At 40.4% G+C, this 20,737-nt stretch overlaps 1 protein-coding gene across 2 annotated transcripts in view; it reads left to right on the plus strand.

Moving 5' to 3' along the window:
* Positions 1–20,737, plus strand: part of LOC124038254 (protocadherin-15-like) — a 275,775-nt gene that overhangs the window by 190,561 nt on the left and 64,477 nt on the right. For both annotated transcript variants that reach the window (XM_046353882.1, XM_046353881.1), the window contains exons 22-23: positions 3,942–4,082; positions 7,293–7,405. In XM_046353882.1, the coding sequence (XP_046209838.1) occupies positions 3,942–4,082; positions 7,293–7,405 (254 nt within the window). The remainder of the gene's footprint in view (positions 1–3,941; positions 4,083–7,292; positions 7,406–20,737) is intronic.

The following is a 20,737-nucleotide window of genomic DNA, read 5'->3' on the forward strand; positions in this document are numbered from 1 at the left end:
AAATAATTCAGACAGAATGCTTACACTTTTGTTACAATATTTGGTAGGTGCAGTGTGCAGTTGCTTAACAAAAATGCCTTTGGTTTATTGCCATATTATGTTCACTTTGGATCTACAGTAACATAAACCCCTGATTCTACACACATAGCCTGGATGCTACACTCATGCCCCTCAGCGTATCAGTAAGCTCTCTCTAATCGTTTCTCACTATCTTTGGCAGATGTATCTGTGTGAGTAAACCACCCAAGGGATCTAACCCCGTATTTGCTAAATTCTGCTCAGTTTGACTCTACAGCACAGAAAACCTGTTAGGCTGTCTCAAGGCCAGCCTGCTCAGTTCTGCTGAAGGGCATTTAAGTATAACCTATATTAGTGAACAGCAAGAAAAAAAGGTGGAGTAAAAAATATAGCACTCTGAAGTGGTACATTAAAAAACATAGTTATGAGATAATCAGCCATTTGGAAGCATGATTGATCTTAATCAAATAGTCCCAGCTTTCACAAATTACTTTAAGTGTATTTGATTTGTGGATGGAGGGATGGGGGACATGGGTTGAGCGTTATATAACTCCAATAGATGTGTAAAGATAAGACTATGTTGTGTAGTCACAGTGTATCAGAGGTAGTTGGTCGAAGTTCACTTGCATGGAGAGTAACTGCCTGAGACCTCAAGACCAATGTTAGCACAAAGAGCTAACGGATAGAAAATAGCTCAGCAGGCAAACACGACCATGAGTCATGTTCAAGACCTACAGTGCCTTCAGAATGTAGCTACACCCCTTGACAAAAATATAGTGTGAATTAAAAACGGATTAAATTGAGATTTGTTTTGTCACTGGCCTACACACAATTACCAATAATGTCAAATGGGAATTATGTTTTTTGAAATTTTTCAAATGAATTACAAAACTGAAGCTGAAATGTCTTGAGTCAATAACTATTATACCCCTTTGTTATGGCAAGCCTAAATAAATTCAGGAATAAAACATATCTTAAGTCACATAACAAGTTGCATTGACTTATTCTGTGTGAAATAATAGTGTTTAACATGATTTTTGAATGACTACCTCATCTCTGTACCACACACATGCATTATCTGTAAGGTCCCTCAGTTGAGCAGTGGATTTTGAACACAGATTCAGCTACAAAGACCAGAGAGATATTCCATGGCCTCACAAAGGACGACACATATTGGTAGATGGGTAAGGAACAAAAAAACAGACATTGAACATGTCTGTTTTTTTATACATGTTGAAGTTATTAATTTGAAGTTGTATGGAGTAACACTACACCCAGTTATTACAAAGATACAGCAGTCCTTCCTAACTCAGTTGCCGGAGAGGAAGGAAACCTCTCAGGGATTTCTCCATGAGGCCAATGGTGATTTAAAACAGTTAGAGTTTAACTTCTTATGGGCAGGTGGGACTTTAGCCTCCCACCTGGCCAACATCTGGTGAAATTGTAGAGCGCGAAATTCAAACTAGAGGATTATAAATATTTAACTTTCATAAAATCACAAGTGTAATACATCAAAATAAAGCTTAACTTTATGTTAATCCAGCCGCTGTGTCAGATTTCAAAAAGGCTTTATGCCGAAAGCACACCATGCGATTAGCTAAGGACAATGCCCCGCATACAAAACAATGAAAAACATATTTCAACCAGGAGTGTGCGCAATAAAAGTCAGAAATAGCGATATAATAAATGCCTTACCTTTGATGATCTTCTTCTATTGGCACTCCAAAAAGTCCCAGATACATCACAAATGGTCATTTTGTTCGATAATGTCCTTTATATCCATAAAAACTCAGTTTAGCTGGCGTGCTTCAGTCAATAATCCACCCAGTTTCCCTCCATCAAAATACATACAAAATGAATCCCAAACAGTACTAATAAACTTTTCCAAACAAGTCAAACAATGTTTATAATCAAACCTAATACGTAAATAAACAATACAATTTAAGATGGAAAATCGTTATTGTCTTTACCGGAGAAAAATACAAAAGAACGCGCTCTCTTCCACACGCTTGTAAACACTGGAAGCCACCTAGAAAAACTAAAATTTCTGGCTAATTTTTCCAAATACCAGCATGAAACTCTTTCTAAAGACTGATTACATCTAGTGGAAGCCCTAGAAACTGAAATCTGGGAGGATTTCACATTATAATAAAAGTGACAGCCATTGTCCTCGGGGTTTCACCTGCCATATCAGTTCTGTTACACTCACAGACATAATAGTAACAGTTTTAGAAACGTTAGAGTGTTTTCAATCCAAACCGACCAATTATATGCATATCCTGGGCTTCTGGGCCTAATGAACAGGTAGTTTACTTTGGGCCCACTTTTCATCCGGATGTGAAAATACTGCCCCCTACCCAAGACAGGTTAATGACTGTAATAGGAGAAAACTGAGGATGGATCAACAACATTGTAGTTACTCCACAATACTAACCTAATTGACAGAATGAAAAGAAGGAAGCCTCCTGTTTGCAATAAGGCACGAAAGTAATACTGCAAAAATGTAGCAAAGCAATTAACTTTTGTCCTGAATACAAAGTGTTATCCCTAGGGCAATTCCAATGCAACACATTATCGAGTACCATTCTCCATATTGTCAAGCATAGTGGTAGCTTCATCATGTTACAGGTATGCTTTTAATCATTAAAGACTGTGGAGTTTTTCAGGATAAAAAGAAACAGATTGGAGATTGGAGACACGGGCAATATCCTGGAGGAAAACATGGTTCAGTCTGCATTCCATTAGTCACTGTGTCACGCCCTGGTCGAAGTATTTTGTGTTTTTCTTCATGTATTTGGTCAGGCCAGGGTGTGACGTGGGTTTTTGTATGTGGTGTGTAGCTTAGTGGGATTGTAGCTTAGTGGGGTGTTCTAGGAAAGTCTATGGCTGTCTGAAGTGGTTCTCAATCAGAGACAGGTGTTTATCGTTGTCTCTGATTGGGAACCATATTTAGGCAGCCATATTCTTTGGTTGTATTGTGGGTGATTGTCCTTAGTGTCTTGATGTCCTTAGTCTGTGTTAGTTTGCACGAGTTAAGGCTGTTTCGGTTTTCACTACGTTTATTGTTTTGTAGAGTTTGTGTTTTGGATTCGCGTTACATTGTGTGATTAAACATGGATCGCAATATACACGCTGCAGTTTGGTCCGACTCTCCTTCACCACATGAAAACCGTGACATACTGCAAGATAAATTCACCTTTCAGCAGGACAATAACCTAAAACACAAGGCCAAATCTACCCTGGAGGTGCTTACCAAGATGCAAGTGAATGTTCCTGAGTAGCCAAGTCACAGTTTTGACTTAAATCTGCTTGAAAAATCTTTGGCAAGACCTGAAATGGTTGTCGAGCAATGATGAACAACCAATTTGACAGAACTTTGAAATGAATCATGGGCAAATATTGTACAATCTAGGTGTGCAAAGCTCTTAGAGGCTGACCCAGAAACACCCACAGATGTAATTTTCTCAAAATGAGATTCTAACATGTATTGACTCAGGTGTGTGAATACTTATGTAAATGAGATATTTCTGTATTTAATTTTAAATAAATGTGAAGAAAAAAAAACATGTTTTCACTTTTTCATTATGGAGGATTGTGTGTAGATTTGTAGATTTGTATTTTGTCCATAATGATTTCAAGTTGTAATACAACAAAATGTGGAATAAGTCAAGGGGGATGAATAGTTTATGAAAGTGCTGTAGGTGCACGACCCGGTTAGGTGAATTGGGAATACGTTTGCTTTCCAAGCTGCTGTTGAAATGGTTGCTTCTTTGTGCCTACTCTGACCTACTCCTGTGTGTAATAAAAAATAATATATCAGTCGATCAATTATGTCCCCTATGGAAATATACAATATAAAAGGTTAAAATAGAGGAGTACACTCATCTAACATGTCTGTCTTGGTCCTTGTGTTTCTGGCCCAGGGTACTCCGGCCAGTCTGGTGCGTTACAGAGTGGAAGATGACCAATCACCTTACAGCGGTAGCATCTTTGATGTCGAGGAGGACTCTGGGAGTATAATCACCAAGGTCAACCTCAACGAACAACCCAGTGTCACCTTCAAGGTAGGTGGTGATGATGATGCGTCGACAGACACGGTTGCCCTGATTCTAGCTCCTAACCAACATATGATTTAGTTTATTTTGATGTTATTTCTTACATTATTTGCTTACACGTTTCTAGTACTATTATCTACAGCCAAAAATAACTTTGGGATATTAAATTGGAGGTCACCCACCAGATATTCGACTCCCCATACCTAGATCCTTTCTTTGGACTCCCCCAAGCTAGCCCCATTCATCCCAGGTGATTTTACAAAACGTCACTGCCGGAGAAGAGGGAGCAGGAGTGGGATCTTAGTTAGACTCAGGAGGCATGCATTCCACCTACTGCATCAGAGAATATTACTCACTAATGTTCAGTCCTTGGGCAATAAAATTGATAAACTCAGGACGAGGATCTCCTTCCAGAGATACGGGACTGTAACATACTCTGTTTTACGTAATTCTGTCTCTCTCCGGATATATTGTCCCTGTCCATACAACCAGTGGGTTCTCCATTCATTGCGCAGAGAGGAACAAAGGCCTCTCCAGGAAACAAAGAGATGGAGGGGATGTCTCATGATTAATAAAACACGGTGTGATTGTGCTAATGTACAGGAAGTCCTTTTGTTGGAATATCTCACCATCAAAAGCCAATCGCACTACCTCCCGAGATCATATTCTTTGGTTATAGTCCCTTGCTCGTGTTTCTTGGCCCAAGAAAGTCTATTCTTATTATTGGTGTACTTCGTAGTGGTTTCTTTGCATCAATTCAGCCATGATGACCTGATTCACGCGGTCTCCACTGAACAGTTGATGTTGAGATGTGTCTGTTACTTGAACTCTGTGAAGCATTTATTTGGGCTGCAATTTTTGAGGCTGTTAATAAAACCTCTCTGGGATATGTGGGATGCTAGCGTCTCACGTAACCAACAGCCAGAGAAATTGCAGGGCGCCAAATTCAAAACAACAGAAATCTCATAATTCAAATTCCTCAAACATACAAGTATTATACACCATTTTAAAGATAAACATCTTGTTAATCCAGGCACAGTGTATGACTTCAAAAAGGCTTTACGGCGAAAGCACACCTTGTGATTATGTTAGGTCAGTGCCAAGTCACAGAAAAACATACAGCCATTTTCCAAAGAAAGAGAGGTGTCACAAAACTCAGAAATAGCATTATAAATATTCACTTACCTTTGATGATCTTCATTGGAATGCACTCCCAGGAAACCCAGTTCCATAATAAATGTTTGTTTTGTTCGATAAAGTCCATCATTTATGTCCAAATACCTCCTTTTTGTTTGCGCGTTTAGCCCAGTAATCCAAATGCACAGTGCGCGAGCAATTAGTTCAGATGAAAAATCTAAAAGTTATATTATAGTTCGTAGAAACATGTCAAACGATGTATAGAATCAATCTTTATGATGTTTTTAACATAAATCTTCAATAATGTTTCACCCGGACAAGTCCTTTGTCTTTAGAAATTAAAAGGAACGCAGCTAACTCTCACGGCCACACACCTGACATGACATTCTGCTAGATCTCTGACTCAAACAGCTCTTATTCTCTCCCCTTCACAGTAGAAGCCTGAAACAAGGTTCTAAAGATTGTTGACATCTAGTGGAATCCTTAGAAAGTGCAATATGACCCCATAGACACTGTATATTGGTTAGGCAAAGACTTGAAAACCTACAAACCTCAGATTTCCCACTTCCCGGTTGGATTTGTTTCTCAGGTTTTTGCCTGCCATATGATTTCTGTTATAGTCAGACATCATTCAAACACTTTTAAAAACTTCAGAGTGTTTTCTATCCACATCCACTACTTATATGCATATTCTAGCTTTTGGGCCTGAGTAGCAGGCAGTTTACTCAGTTTACTCATGAACTTATCCTTTGCAGCAAAGGTAACTCTGGGTCTTCCTTTCCTGTGGCGGTCCTCATGAGAGGCAATTTCATTATAGCACTTGATGGTTTTTGCGACTGCACTTGAAGAAAGTTCTTGACATTTTCCGTATTGACTGACCTTCATGTCTTAAAGTAATGATGGACTGTCGTATCTCTTTGCTTATTTGAACTGTTCTTGCCATAATATGGACTTGGTCTTTTACCAAATAGGGCTATCTTCTGTATAACAACCCTGCCTTGTCACAACACAACTGATTGGCTATAACAGATTTTTTTTGTTATTAATATTTTTCATAATTTCATGATTAGAATAGAATAGACTAAAATATAATATAATTAAACTTGATTGTCCATTCAGGATGGACAGTTTTCTTTGGCATCACCTTACAATAAAGGGATCACATTCACATACATTCTCACATCATACACATTTAAACCAGTCAGTCCATCATATTGTATACATTAAAAACATAGAGGACATTGATACATTCACTCACAACTGACCACTGTCCCAACTGCACTGGATAGATAAGTACATACTGATACAATTTACATTGCATTTAGTAGTCCAACAGCACAAAGAACAAATTAATGTTTGAACACTTTCTTCTTGGCCATGGGCATTCTGAAGCGGATGGAAACCTCTCTCAGTAGTCGTTTCAGCAGTGTGTGTATTTGCATTGTATTGAATTTTGAACTAAAATCATTAAATCAAATCTGTGCATAGGATTTTGCATGTTGCAGGTGACTAGCCACCATTTTCACCAAGGTCAGGGTAGCATCCTCAGTCCCGCTTTGTGCCTTGTAGGCAAACTGTAACGTCCAGTTGATCTTCTATGGACAGGGTAAGGAGCTTACTGACAACCCTTTCCATGCATTTGGCCAGAAGGGGCATTAGGGCCACAGGTCGAAAGTAATTTGGTGATTCGCCCCCTAGCAAAGCCTTCATCATATTTTTATTCTTCAGGCTATTATACAGACTCCACTTGTGACTAAACCACGGTGTACCTGTATATTAAGTTCCTGAAATGATACAATTCATACACACACTCCCACAGGAGGTAAACTTAGCTCAGCATAACCTTGGCAGTAAGCACTAGGAGCAGGTGCTGAGTGATATTAGGTTCTAATAAGTCTCTCTCTCTCTCTCTTGCAAGAATGTTGGATCGATAGATTCATACACGTTCTCTGGGTGGGTTGAAGCTTGGTTCCCAGATCTTTTAGTCCCCTTTCCAACCTCTCCTGTTATTAGTTTTCATGCCCTACATATGTGCAGAATAGATGGCGAATTAGTAATGCATGTGCTTATGTGTGTTCTCAGTTGGTGGTGATAGCCTTTGACGATGGAGAGCTAGTGAAGGAGAACCGGACCCTGGTGGAGATCACTGTTCTCCAGCCCTCCAGGATCCCCATCTTCACTGAAGTGGAGTACAGGTAACACAAACAAATAAATACACACTCATGCTTGCACTCCCACACACACTAACACTAAAACATTTTAGTGGTCCCCCTCTTGGTGGCGGAAAGAAAAAAGGTTTTAAAGTGAATTTCCTCCAATTCTACGCATTTTGCTATGGGACGTAGAGAAAATGTTGCAGTTAAAAAAACACATTTCATGCTATTCTACACATTGTGCCATGGGGCGGACAGAACATTTTGCAGTTTGGAAGCGCAACAGAAGCCAATAAACAAATTGATAGAAAACCTCCTATGTGGTGTTGATATTAGTCCGGAACAATCTATTGTCAAATTTCACAATAAGGTGTAAATAGAATGATTTTGTAAGTCTCGTCCAAAACAGAGTTTTGTAAGTGAGTTCGTCATGACTTGAGGGTTGGGTTTTGATTTCGACAATGCTGACTTGCCTACTAACACAGAATACAAAGCTGGGGTGAATGTGATTAATTCAAGCCTACCACAGAACACACAAGACAGTGAGACAGACCTGCCCATCAACGCAGAACATCTGACTTTGTTAACATACGTTGTCTTTTGGGCTTCACCAACGTTTAGGGTGCCAGTGCTTTCAGTGGTCGACCGTCCAACTGCTCCAACTGGAGAAGATTGTTGGCCCCCGAGGTAACCCTAGGAAGACAAAGACAAAATTATCAGTGTTAGGGATACTACACCTATCCTCAGGTTATTTTGTGTGCAAAAGCAAATAGTTGTTATCTGAGATTTTTTATATTCACCTTAACTTCTTGTGTCGAGCCATCCTGGATCCGGTATCGTGATTACAGCCTCAAGCTCATTACCATAACGCAACGTTAACTATTCATGAAAATCGCAAATGAAATTAAATGAATCTATTTGCTCTCAAGCTTAGCCTTTTGTTAACAACACTTTCATCTCAGATTTTCTAAAAATATGCTTCTCTACCATATCAAACTAGCATTTAGCATTTAGCGTTAGCATTTAGCATTTAGCATTTAGCATTTAGCATTTAGCATTTAGCATTTAGCATTTAGCATTAAGCAGGCCACATTTTCACAAAAACCAGCAAAAACATTCAATAAATCATTTACCTTTGAAGAACTTCGGATGTTTTCAATGAGGAGACTCTCAGTTAGATAGCAAATGTTCAGTTTTTCCTGAAATATATTTTGTGCAGGAGAAATCGGTCCGTTTGGTGCATCACGTTTGGCTACCAAAAAAAACAGAAAATTCAGTTATCCAGACGCCAAACTTTTTTCCAAATTAACTCCATAATATCGACTGAAACATGGCAAATGTTGTTTAGAACCAATCCTCAAGGTGTTTTTCACATATCTCTTCAATGTGGTATCGTTCCTGGAAGTGTGCTTTCCTGTCTGTGTCCCATGGCAAAATGAGTGTTACTGACAATTGCGCACCGATTTTAAACAAAGGACACCGGACGGCCCCCTGGCAAATGTAGTCTCTTATGGCCAATCTTCCAATGAGATGCCTACAAATATATATATATATACAATGCTGCAGACATCTTGGATGAACGGCAGAACGCATAAGCTCGTTCACAGCATATTCACAGCCATATAAGGAGATGTTAGTAAACACAGCGTCAAAAATCCTGTTCATTTCCTGTTTGAAGTTTCATCCTGGTTTTGCCTGTAGCATTAGTTCTGGGGCACTCACAGATAATACCTTTGCAGTTTTGGAGACGTCAGAGTTTTGTCTTTCCAAGGCTGTCAATTCCATGCATAGTCGAGCATCTTTTCGTGACAAAATATTGCGCTTAAAACAGGCACGTCTTTTTATCCAATAATGAAATAGCGCCCCCATAGCTTCAACTGGTTAACAGATGGTGACCCCAGATAGGAGTGAAAGAGCAACGAGGTTTCCCAGGTTTAGCCTTCCTTTCGTCCTTCCAAACTGAGTAATTCACCCGGATGTTGTAGCACTTGGTCCCCTTCTTGATTCTGCTCCAATAGCTCTCCTTCTGTTTCTCCTGCGCCATGTCAATGTTCAGTCTCACCTTGATTGATAACAGGAATAAATGCAATTATATTTCATGTCACAAATACATTTCTTGCATATCCGTTGGAGGGCCGGAAAATTCATTTACAATCATTTTACCTGGTCAAAAACCTCCACATCCTTCTCAGTCTGTGAATGAAGGTGGTCCTCGAAGGCATCTGATCTGGCATCTGATCTGGCTCGACAACTTCCACCACATCAGGTTGGGTATCAGTGATCTGAAAGTATGTTATACGAAAATGGCAATAGACAAACAACAACAAATCAAATGTATTTATATAGCCCTTCGTACATCAGCTGATATCTCAAAGTGCTGTACAGAAACCCATCCTAAAACCCCAAACAGCAAGCAATGCAGGTGTAGAAGCATGGTGGCTAGGAAAAACTCCCTAAAAAGGCCACAACCTAGGAAGAAACCTAGAGAGGAACCAGGCTATATGGGGTGGCCAGTCCTCTTCTGGCTGTGCCTGCCGGGTGGAGATAATAACAGAACATGGCCAAGATGTTCAAATGTTCATAAATGACCAGCATGGTCAAATAATAATAATCACAGGCAGAACAGTTGAAACTGGAGCAGCAGCACGGCCAGGTGGACTGGGGACAGCAAAGAGTCATCATGCCAGGTAGTCCTGAGGCATTGTCCTAGGGCTCAGGTCCTCCGAGAGAGAGAGAGAAAGAAAGAGAGAAAGAGAGAATTAGAGATGGCATACTTAAATTCACACAGGACACAGGATAGGACAGGAGAAGTACTCCAGAAATAACAAACTGACCCTAGCTCCCCGACACATAAACTACTGCAGCATAAATACTGGAGGCTGAGACAGGAGGGGTCAGGAGACACTGTGGCCCCATCCAATGACACCCCTGGAAAGGGCCAAACAGGAAGGATATAACACGACCCACTTTTCCAAAGCACAGCCCCCACACCACTAGAGGCATATATTCAACCACCAACTTACCATCCTGAGACGAGGCCGAGTATAGCCCACAAAGATCTCCGCCACGGCACAACCCAAGGGGGAGCGCCAACCCAGACAGGAAGATCACATCAGTGACTCAACCCACTCAAGTGTCTGTGTCTGTGTCTGCACCCCTCCTAAGGACGTCATGAAAGAGCACCAGTAAGCCAGTGACTCAGCCACTGTAATAGGGTAAGAGGCAGAGAATCCCAGTGGAAAGAGGGGAACCGGCCAGGCAGAGACAGCAAGGGTTGCTCCAGAGCCTTTCCGTTCACCTTCACACTCCTGGGCACCCCTCCTAAGGACGGCATGAAAGAGCACCAGTAAGCCAGTGACTCAGCCACTGTAATAGGGTAAGAGGCAGAGAATCCCAGTGGAAAGAGGGGAACCGGCCAGGCAGAGACAGCAAGGGTTGCTCCAGAGCCTTTCCGTTCACCTTCACACTCCTGGGCACCCCTCCTAAGGACGGCATGAAAGAGCACCAGTAAGCCAGTGACTCAGCCACTGTAATAGGGTAAGAGGCAGAGAATCCCAGTGGAAAGAGGGGAACCGGCCAGGCAGAGACAGCAAGGGTTGCCCCAGAGCCTTTCCGTTCACCTTCACACTCCTGGGCCAGACTACACTCAATCATATGACCCACTGAAGAGATGAGTCTTCAGTAAAGACTTAAAGGTTGATACCGAGTTTGCGTCTCTCACATGGGTAGGCAGACCATTCCATAAAAATGGAGATCTATAGGAAAAAGCCCTGCCTCCAGCTGTTTGCTTAGAAATTCTAGAGACAATTAGGAGGCATGCGTCTTGTGACCGTAGCGTACGTGTAGGTATGTACGACAGGACCAAATCAGAGAGATAGTTAGGAGCAAGCCCATGTAAAGCTTTGTAGGTTAGCAGTTAAACCTTGATATCAGCCCTTGCCTTGACAGGAAGCCAGTGTAGGGAGGCTAGCACTGGAGTAATATGATCAGGATTCTAGCAGCCATATTTAGCACTAACTGAAGTTTATTTAGTGATTTATCCGGGTAGCCGGAAAGTAGAGCATTGCAGTAGTCTAACCAAGAAGTAACAAAAGCATGGATTCATTTTTCTGCATCATTTTTGGACAGAAAGTTTCAGATTTTTGCAATGTTACGTAGAAGGAAAAAAGCTGTCCTTGAAACAGTCTTGATATGTTCATCAAAAGAGAGATCAGGGTCCAGAGTAACGCCGAGGTCCTTCACAGTTTTATTTGAGACGACTGTACAACCATTAAGATTAATTGTCAGATTCAACAGAAGATCTCTTTGTTTCTTGTGACCCAGAACAAGCATCTCTGTTTTGTCCGAGTTTAAAAGTAGAAAGTTTGTAGCCATCCACTTCCTTATGTCTGAAACACAGGCTTCTAGTGGCTTCACCATGTTTCATTGAAATGTACAGCTGTGTGTCATCCGCATAGCAGTGAAAGTTAACATCATGTTTTCGATTGACATCCCCAAGAGGTAAAATATATAGTGAAAACAATAGTGGTCCTAAAACGGAACCTTGAGGAACACCGAAATTTACAGTTGATTTGTCAGAGGACAAACCATTCACAGAGACAAACTGATATCTTTCCAACAGATAAGATCTAAACCAGGCCAGAACTTGTCCGTGTAGACCAATTTGGGTTTCCAATCTCTCCAAAAGAATGTGGTGATCGATGATATCAAAAGGTAATTTACCACCTTCACAAGTGCAGTCTCAGTGCTATGATGGGGTCTAAAACCAGACTGAAGCATTTTGAATACATTGTTTTGTCTTCAGGAAGACAGTGAGTTGCTGCGCAACAGCTTTTTCTGATATTTCTGAAAACTAAGTAATCAAAAATTTGAAAGACTACAGTATATGCAATAATTTGAAATACAATTGCATTGTATACAGTTGAAGTCAGAAGTTTACATACACCTTAGCCAAATACATTTAAACTCAGTTTTTTCACAAATCCTGACATTTAATCCTGGTACAAATTCCCATGCCTTAAGTGAGTTAGGATCACCACTTTATTTTAAGAATGTGAAATGTCAGAGTAATAGCAGAGATAATTTTTTATTTCAGTTTTTATTTCTTTCATCACATTCCCAGTGGGTTAGAAGTTTACATACACTCAATTAGTATTTGGTAGCATTGCTTTTAAATTGTTTAACTTGGGTCAAACGTTTTAGGTAGCCTTCCACAATAAGTTGGGTGAATTCTGTCCCATTCCTCCTGACAGAGCTGGTGTAACTAAGTCAGGTCTGAGTCAGCAAAGCACCCTCACAACATGATGCTGCCACCCCCGTGCTTCAAGGTTGGGATGGTGTTCTTCGGCTTGCAAACCCCCCCCCTTGTCCTCCAAACATAATAAGGGTCATCATTGTTATTGTTTTTTATTTTTTCCCCTATCTTTTCCCACATGTACAGTTGCAAACAGTAGTGTGGCTTTTTTTATGGAGGTTTTGAAGCAGTGGCTTATTCCTTGCTGAACAGTTATTTTAATTTAATTTGATTTATTTCACCTTTATTTAACCAGGTAGGCAAGTTGAGAACAAGTTCTTATTTACAATTGCGTCCTGGCCAAGATAAAGCAAAGCAGTTCGACAAATACAACAACACAGTTACAGTTACACGTGGAGTAAAACAAACAGTCAGTAATACAGTAGAAAAATAAGTCTATATCCGATGTGAGCAAATGAGGTGAGATAAGGGAGGTAAAGGCAAAATAAGGCCATGGTGGCGAAGTAAATATAATATAGCAAGTGAAACACTGGAATGGTAGATTTGCAGTGGAAGAATGTGTGAAGTAGAAATATAAATAGTGGGGTGCAAAGCTAAATAAATACATACAGTAGGGGAAGAGGTAGTAGTTTGGGCTAAATTATAGATGGGCTATGTACAGGTGCAGGGCAGCCTAGTGGTTAGAGCGTTGGACTAGAAACCGGAAGGTTGCAAGTTCAAATCTCCAAGCTGGTACAAATCTGTTGTTCTGCCACTGAACAGGCAGTTAACCCACTCTTCCTACGCCATCATTGAAAATAAGAATTTGTTCTTAACTGACTTGCCTAGTTAAATAAAGGTACAATTTAAAAAAATCTGTGATCTGCTCTGACAGCTGGTGCTTAAAGCTAGTGAGGGAGATAAGTGTTTCCAGTTTCAGAGATTTGTGTAGTTCGTTCCAGTCATTGGCAGCAGAGAACTGGAAGGAGTGGTGGCCAAGGGAAGAATTGGTTTTGGGGATGACCAGAGAGATATACCTGCTGGAGCGCGTGCTACAGGTGGGTGTTGCTATGGTAACCAGCAAGCTGAGATAAGGGGGGACTTTACCTAGCAGGGTCTTGTAGATGACCTGGAGCCAGTGGGTTTGGCGACGAGTATGATGCCAGGGCCAGCCAACGAGAGTGTACAGGTCGCAGGGGTGGGTAGTATATGGGGCTTTGGTGACAAAATGGATGGCACTGTGATAGACTGCATCCAATGTATTGAGTAGGGTGTTGGAGGCTATTTTGTAAATGATATCGCCGAAGTCGAGGATCGGTAGGATGGTCAGTTTTACGAGGGTATGTTTGGTAGCATGAGTTATGTCGATATAGGACTAGTTTTACTGATGATATAGATACTTTTGTACCTGTTTCCTCCAGCATTTTCACAAGGTCCTTTGCTGTTGCTCCGGGATTGATTTTCACTTTTTGACCAAAGTACATTCATCTCTAGGAGACAGAACGTGTCTCCTTCCTGAAGGCTGCATGGTCCCATGGTCTTTATACTTGCGTTCTATTGTTTGTACAGATGAAAGTGGTACCTTCAGGCATTTGGAAATTGCTCCCAAGGATGAACCAGACTTGTGGAGGTCTAGAATTTATTTTCTGAGGTCTTGGCTGATTTCTTTACACAATTTAAAACGGCCAAACTCTATTCACAACAGTATTCAGTTGGTAAGAGACAGATATTCAGTAAATACGAGGAATAGATTGTCCACCATCTATGTGTTATCCAGACAGAAAAGAGTAATAGGCCAAATAACATTTAGATTTAGAGCAATAAAGAAACGTAATAATTTATCTGAGCAAACCATGAACCTTTCAATATATAAATTCAAACAATACTTTAAAACCATTTAAATATAATACATAGGAAAGTTGTGCTGGACTATGGTAGATTAATAATCAATCAATCTTTTTAGACTGCTCAAGTATTTACCTGGTCAATATGTCAGTGTATTACGTCTGTTTGTAACAGTGTGTTATATGTGACAATGTGATCATATTATAAATTGCAATTTAATGTTTAAGGACTCTTGGAAGATTAGTCCAAATGAGGACTAAAAGAGATCCTAATAAAACAAAATCAAAACCTCAGTCAACAGCTGCTGTGTGCAAAGATAATTACTTTCAGGTGGTTCTCCCACCCTTCTTGGTAACAATCAAGGGACATGCCCTTGGCAGTGTTGAGGGACTGGTTGGTCCATTCACCAAAGCTGTAGGGGTAAGGAAAGTGATGTCTGATTATGTACCATGGAAAAACAAAAACAAATTGTAAAAAATAAGTTAAACAAATCATTGGTAGCAGATTATAATGTATAACATCCGCACCTTGTTCCAGCGTTCATGACCTCGCTCACTCAAGATGACCTCATGAGAAACCTCATGAGAAACGTGGCTGTTGAAGATGTCCATCATCGTCTTGAAGGTGGCCTCGCCAGTTTCGTTCTTGATGAGTGTCATACACAACAAAATCTACTTTTGGTTCCAAGGACCCTTTATAATTTAGATTTAAGCACGTGCCCTTTATTTACTGACCTTAATGGGTATTGCCTTCACCCACTTGGTAAAATGATCGGTCGCCGTCAGACACCTGCTGTTGCTATTCCTGGATTTCGTGAAGGGTCCGATAATATTAAAGTGTTAGAAGGAAGATTACTTTATTCTTACCAGTATCTGTGTTATACAGTATAAAGATATTCATATTTGTAAGGATACTGACTCTGCTGTGGTCAAATATTGCAACCAATACAAAACAACTTATCAGGTCAAAATTTTAATTGGGACACTTACCAATCATGTGCCATAGTGAAACAACTTTGATGGGCTTCAACTCCAGTGCCACAGTCTTCAAACATCTGACAGGCTAGACAGGGTACTGACTTTTAAGCAAAAAGTCACAAATTGAAACATTGTGTGCTCTTTGATTTGACATTCATTGAAATCATAATAACTTCAGATATAACAGAATGTGATTGATAAACAAAAGCTTGTTTAAATTGCCCAGCTGTCCACCTCCTTGACAATTCCCTGTCAGAAGAAGCGTAGGTTGATTTTGGCAATCATGCACTCCAACGGCCAGCATACATCTTTGTCAACACAGCATACATCCCCCTACCCCTTCTCTCTCTGTGTCTGTCTAGCAAAAACACCTAGTTAAGGGCATTTGGAATTACCATAATTGCTTACACCTACCCATTCACATACTAATGGCTGAAATTGAGTCAATGGAATTGTATCAACCACATGGAAACAACTTGCTTGATACCATTCTATTTACTCCATTCCTGACAGTCTTTTGTACATCGCGCTGGTCCGTACAATTAACCTTATTTTAGCGCCGAAAAAACGTAATGCTTCCAGATCAACTGTGATATCAATACCATTGTAAAGCACAAGTTCTCCCCTTTCCAACAAAATCAATGACGAGCCCATCATCATGCCCATCTCTGCATGATTCAAGAAGGCAATGAGCTCCGTCGGGGCTTTTTTTAAATGGTGGGTGGGAAGCTAAACCTATTGCTTGATAGTGAGAAGGAGAGATGTCGTGTGGGGAAACATATTTTTTCACTCAATCTGTCCAATTTATCACCTTATCGCCTCTAAAATGTAAATAAAACACTATAAAGAGTTTATATAATATAACATATCTATTTGAAAGTTTGTGTCGAATTTGAATTGGGTTTTTAGGGAGGATGCTAAAGTGATCTTCAGAAGTAAACAGCGGCTTTTGAGAGTCATGATAGCTTGGAGTGATGACGCAAAAAATGACTAGGTTTCCCCCCTTACCTGTCCCTGTCCCTTTCTTGTTTTTAAACGGTGAGAGAAGTGCTACACCAGGTGGAGAGAGGCTGTAACTCAGAATTAGTTGCTTTATGCATGCTGTACGTTATGCCATGACACGTCACGATGTAACGTACAGTGTCGGAGGGGGCAGTTTTTTAAAAACTTTTTACCAATACTATAAAGCCATTACCATGACAATCAACGTTTGAATAGAAACGTAGTTCACACCCCAGATTTTGATGTCAACACAGTCACTCCAGTCCCATTAGTTATCTTTCCAGCCTCGTTTGAATGCCGTGGTTGCATTTGTACGGAATGGGGTTAGCATACGTTAGCTCGATTAAAATGGTTGTACATAGCTAAATCCATCCATTTATCTAATAGAAGTTAACTGCTTAACTTTACCCTGAAGTTCTCTGAATCTTGCACCTCTTGTCAAGATCAGTGGTTCCTTCATAGTACTTCGCAGGGTTGGAAAGATAAAATCTTCTTGAGGGATACCATTGAAGTGCAAGCTACATACAAACAGAAAGCTACAATAACAGTTACAGCTACGGTAGCTGGCTAGCTGAATAGGCAGGCTGAGGTATCTAAGTACAGTAGCTACTAACGTCAGTCCAAAAGAGCTTAAATTATTTCTTCATATTTAACAATATTTACTTATATAATGACAAATATATGGTAAAGAAAGTGTGTTGTCTTTTCCGTCCTCTAAAGCAACTCCTTGTAGAGCAATTCTGAGGTAATCATTTTGTGTGGACTGAGTGAGCTCTTATGAGGTGAAATAGAGCTAGACCTGCCCGTGTCCTCCTTCCTTTTTACAAGGTAAAATAGAGCCAAGCAACCAGCATAGCAACAGACACTTTGTTTCCTTACGCAATCTGGGAAAAATTTTGCAAGTTCTTGCAACAGCCCTAGCAATAGAAGCTAGAGCTCATCAAATCCCATTGTGACGCAGTGGGGGACACTTTTTGGCAGGGGGACACTATTTGATTGATCAGGTTTAACTTATAGCTAGATATCTCAATATGACAGAATTATAACTGTGACCGCTTATGTTGCTTATGGCCAGGGCTGGCACTGCACATACTTGACTATGGCCATATGCACCTTACAATACACCTTACATTTACACCAATAACTGGTGAGAGTGCCAAGCTGATGGATAGGTTTGTTGAGCAGAAACACAACAACACCTTAACACTACGAATCAGGTTTGAAGAGTTTTTTTATTTTTTTATTTCACCTTTATTTAACCAGGTAGGCAAGTTGAGAACAAGTTCTCATTTACAATTGCGACCTGGCCAAGATAAAGCAAAGCAGTTCGACAGATACTTTATTATATTATTATATATTACAACGACACTGAGTTACACATGGAGTAAAACAAACATACATTCAATAATACAGTATAAACAAGTCTATATACAATGTGAGCAAATGAGGTGAGAAGGGAGGTAAAGGCAAAAAAGGCCATGGTGGCAAAGTAAGTACAATATAGCAAGTAAAACACTGGAATGGTAGTTTTGCAATGGAAGAATGTTCAAAGTAGAAATAAAAATAATGGGGTGCAAAGGAGCAAAATAAATAAATAAATTAAATACAGTTGGGAAAGGGGTAGTTATTTGGGCTAAATTATAGGTGGGCTATGTACAGGTGCAGTAATCTGTAAGCTGCTCTGACAGTTGGTGCTTAAAGCTCGTGAGGGAGATAAGTGTTTCCAGTTTCAGAGATTTTTGTAGTTTGTTCCAGTCATTGGCAGCAGAGAACTGGAAGGAGAGGCGGCCAAAGAAAGAATTGGTTTTGGGGGTGACTAGAGAGATATACCTGCTGGAGCGTGTGCTACAGGTGGGAGATGCTATGGTGACCAGTGAGCTGAGATAAGGGGGGACTTTACCTAGCAGGGTCTTGTAGATGACATGGAGCCAGTGGGTTTGGCGACGAGTATGAAGCGAGGGCCAGCCAACGAGAGCGTACAGGTCGCAATGGTGGGTAGTATATGGGGCTTTGGTGACAAAACGGATTGCACTGTGATAGACTGCATCCAATTTGTTGAGTAGGGTATTGGAGGCTATTTTGTAAATGACATCGCCAAAGTCGGGGATTGGTAGGATGGTCAGTTTTACAAGAGTATGTTTGGCAGCATGAGTGAAGGATGCTTTGTTGCGAAATAAGAAGCCAATTCTAGATTTACTTTGGATTGGAGATGTTTGATATGGGTCTGGAAGGAGAGTTTACAGTCTAACCAGACACCTAAGTATTTGTAGTTGTCCACGTATACTAAGTCAGAGCCGTCCAGAGTACTGATGTTGGACAGGCGGGTAGGTGCAGGTAGCGATCGGTTGAAGAGCATGCATTTAGTTTTACTTGTATTTAAGAGCAGTAAGCGAGGTAACATTGGTCAACTCTGATAATCGGCTCCAGGGCATGCTAACTCAGGGCTAACTGAGTTGTCTGAGCCGCGAGTTGAGTACTAATGAAATCAGATTCCCTCCCTCGCAAAAATTGCCATCATCCCCTTAATTTGAAGAAGATAGATTAAATAATTTAATCAAATGTATTTTTTTGTGTGTAAAAATATAGCCATGTTAAAATACCTATCACTTTACACATTTAATAAACTGAATAACAAAGCACACCAAAGAGGGCATTAATGATAAATAATAAAAATAAACACGCCACTTCTATGAGCCTATTTCACACCATTTACCTAAAAATGTAAATGTGACACTGACTCACCCATGTATTGATGTTTCAGCATTGTCTCAATGAACAGTTATGCGTTCGACGAGCCACGTGCTAAATGCATGCTCAGTTACAAGCCTGTTAGAGTTAGCAGCAGACGGATGAGCAATATCCACCGTCTATTACGGATGAAGCATGAGCTGGAATGTGAAGCTAACTGAAACTGGCTAGCTTTAGAAATCCCTGAGTAGATCTAGCTTGCATCGTAGTATACCCCTCAGGTCACATTCTCCCTCATCAGGCCATGATAAATATTTTAAAACATTGTATACCCATCATCAGTGAAGATGAATAATGTATCTGCAAGCTTCCATTAAATTTTTGGGGGCCCAGAGTTGACAATCTATTATTTAAAGCAGTTATTATTGTGTAATTATATTTGCTGATGCTTGTGTCTCAGCTGGGATATTGTGCACAATGTGAGAAGATTTACCAAAATGTGTGAAGACAAGGGTTGTTGAGAGAAGTTTGTAAAATATCATGCATTGGAGCTCTGTTTTCCTCGCATGCAGACTGTATATAATGAGGAGTATACAGTGCATTCAGAAAATGTTCAGACCCCTTCCCCTTTTCCACATTTTGCTATGTTACATCCTAATTCTAAAATGGAATAAATAAAAATGGTCCTCATCAATCTACACACAATACCCCATAATGGCATAGCGAAAACAGTTTGTTTTTATGTTTGCAAATCTATTACAAATAAAAAGAAATACAGAAATACCTTATTTACATAAGCATTCAGACCCTTGGCTATGAGACTCGATATTGAGCTCAGGTGCATCCTGTTTCTAATGATTGTCCTTGATGTTTCTACAACTTGATTGGAGTCCACCTGTGGTAAATTAAATTGATTGGACATGATTTGGAAAGGCAAACACCTATCAATATAAGGTTCCAAAGTTGACAGTCCATGTCAGAGCAAAAACCAAGCCATGAGGTCGAAGGAATTGTGCGTAGAGCTCTGAGACAGGATTGTGTTGAGACACATAACTGGGGAATGGTACCAAAACAGTTCTGCAGCATTGAAGGTCCCCAAGAACACTGTGACCTCCATCATTTTTAAATGGAAGAAGTTTGGAACCACCAAGACTCTTCCTCGAGCTGTCCGCCCGGCCAAACTGAGCCATATTTGGAGAAGGGCCTTGGTCAGGGAGGTGACCAAGAACCCGATGGTCACTCTGACAGAGCTTCAGAGTACCTCTGTGGATTATGGGTGAACCTTCCAGAAGGACAGTTGGTAGAGCATGGCGCTTGTAATGCCAGGGTAGTGGGTTCGATCCCCGGGACCACCCATACGTAGAATGTATGCACACATGACTGTAAGTCGACTGTAAGTCGCTTTGGATAAAAGCGTCTGCTAAATGGCATATATATATATATATATATATATATATATATATATATATATATATATATATATATATATATAACCATCTCTGCAGCACTCCACCAATCAGGCCTTAAGGTAGTGGCCAGGCGGAAGCCACTCCCCAATAAAAGACACATGACAGCCCGCTGGGAATTTGTCAAAAGGCGCCTAAAGGACTTTCAGACCATGTGAAACAA

Source organism: Oncorhynchus gorbuscha, linkage group LG06 (genome assembly GCF_021184085.1).
Source record: "Oncorhynchus gorbuscha isolate QuinsamMale2020 ecotype Even-year linkage group LG06, OgorEven_v1.0, whole genome shotgun sequence".
Taxonomy (NCBI): Eukaryota; Metazoa; Chordata; class Actinopteri; order Salmoniformes; family Salmonidae; genus Oncorhynchus; species Oncorhynchus gorbuscha.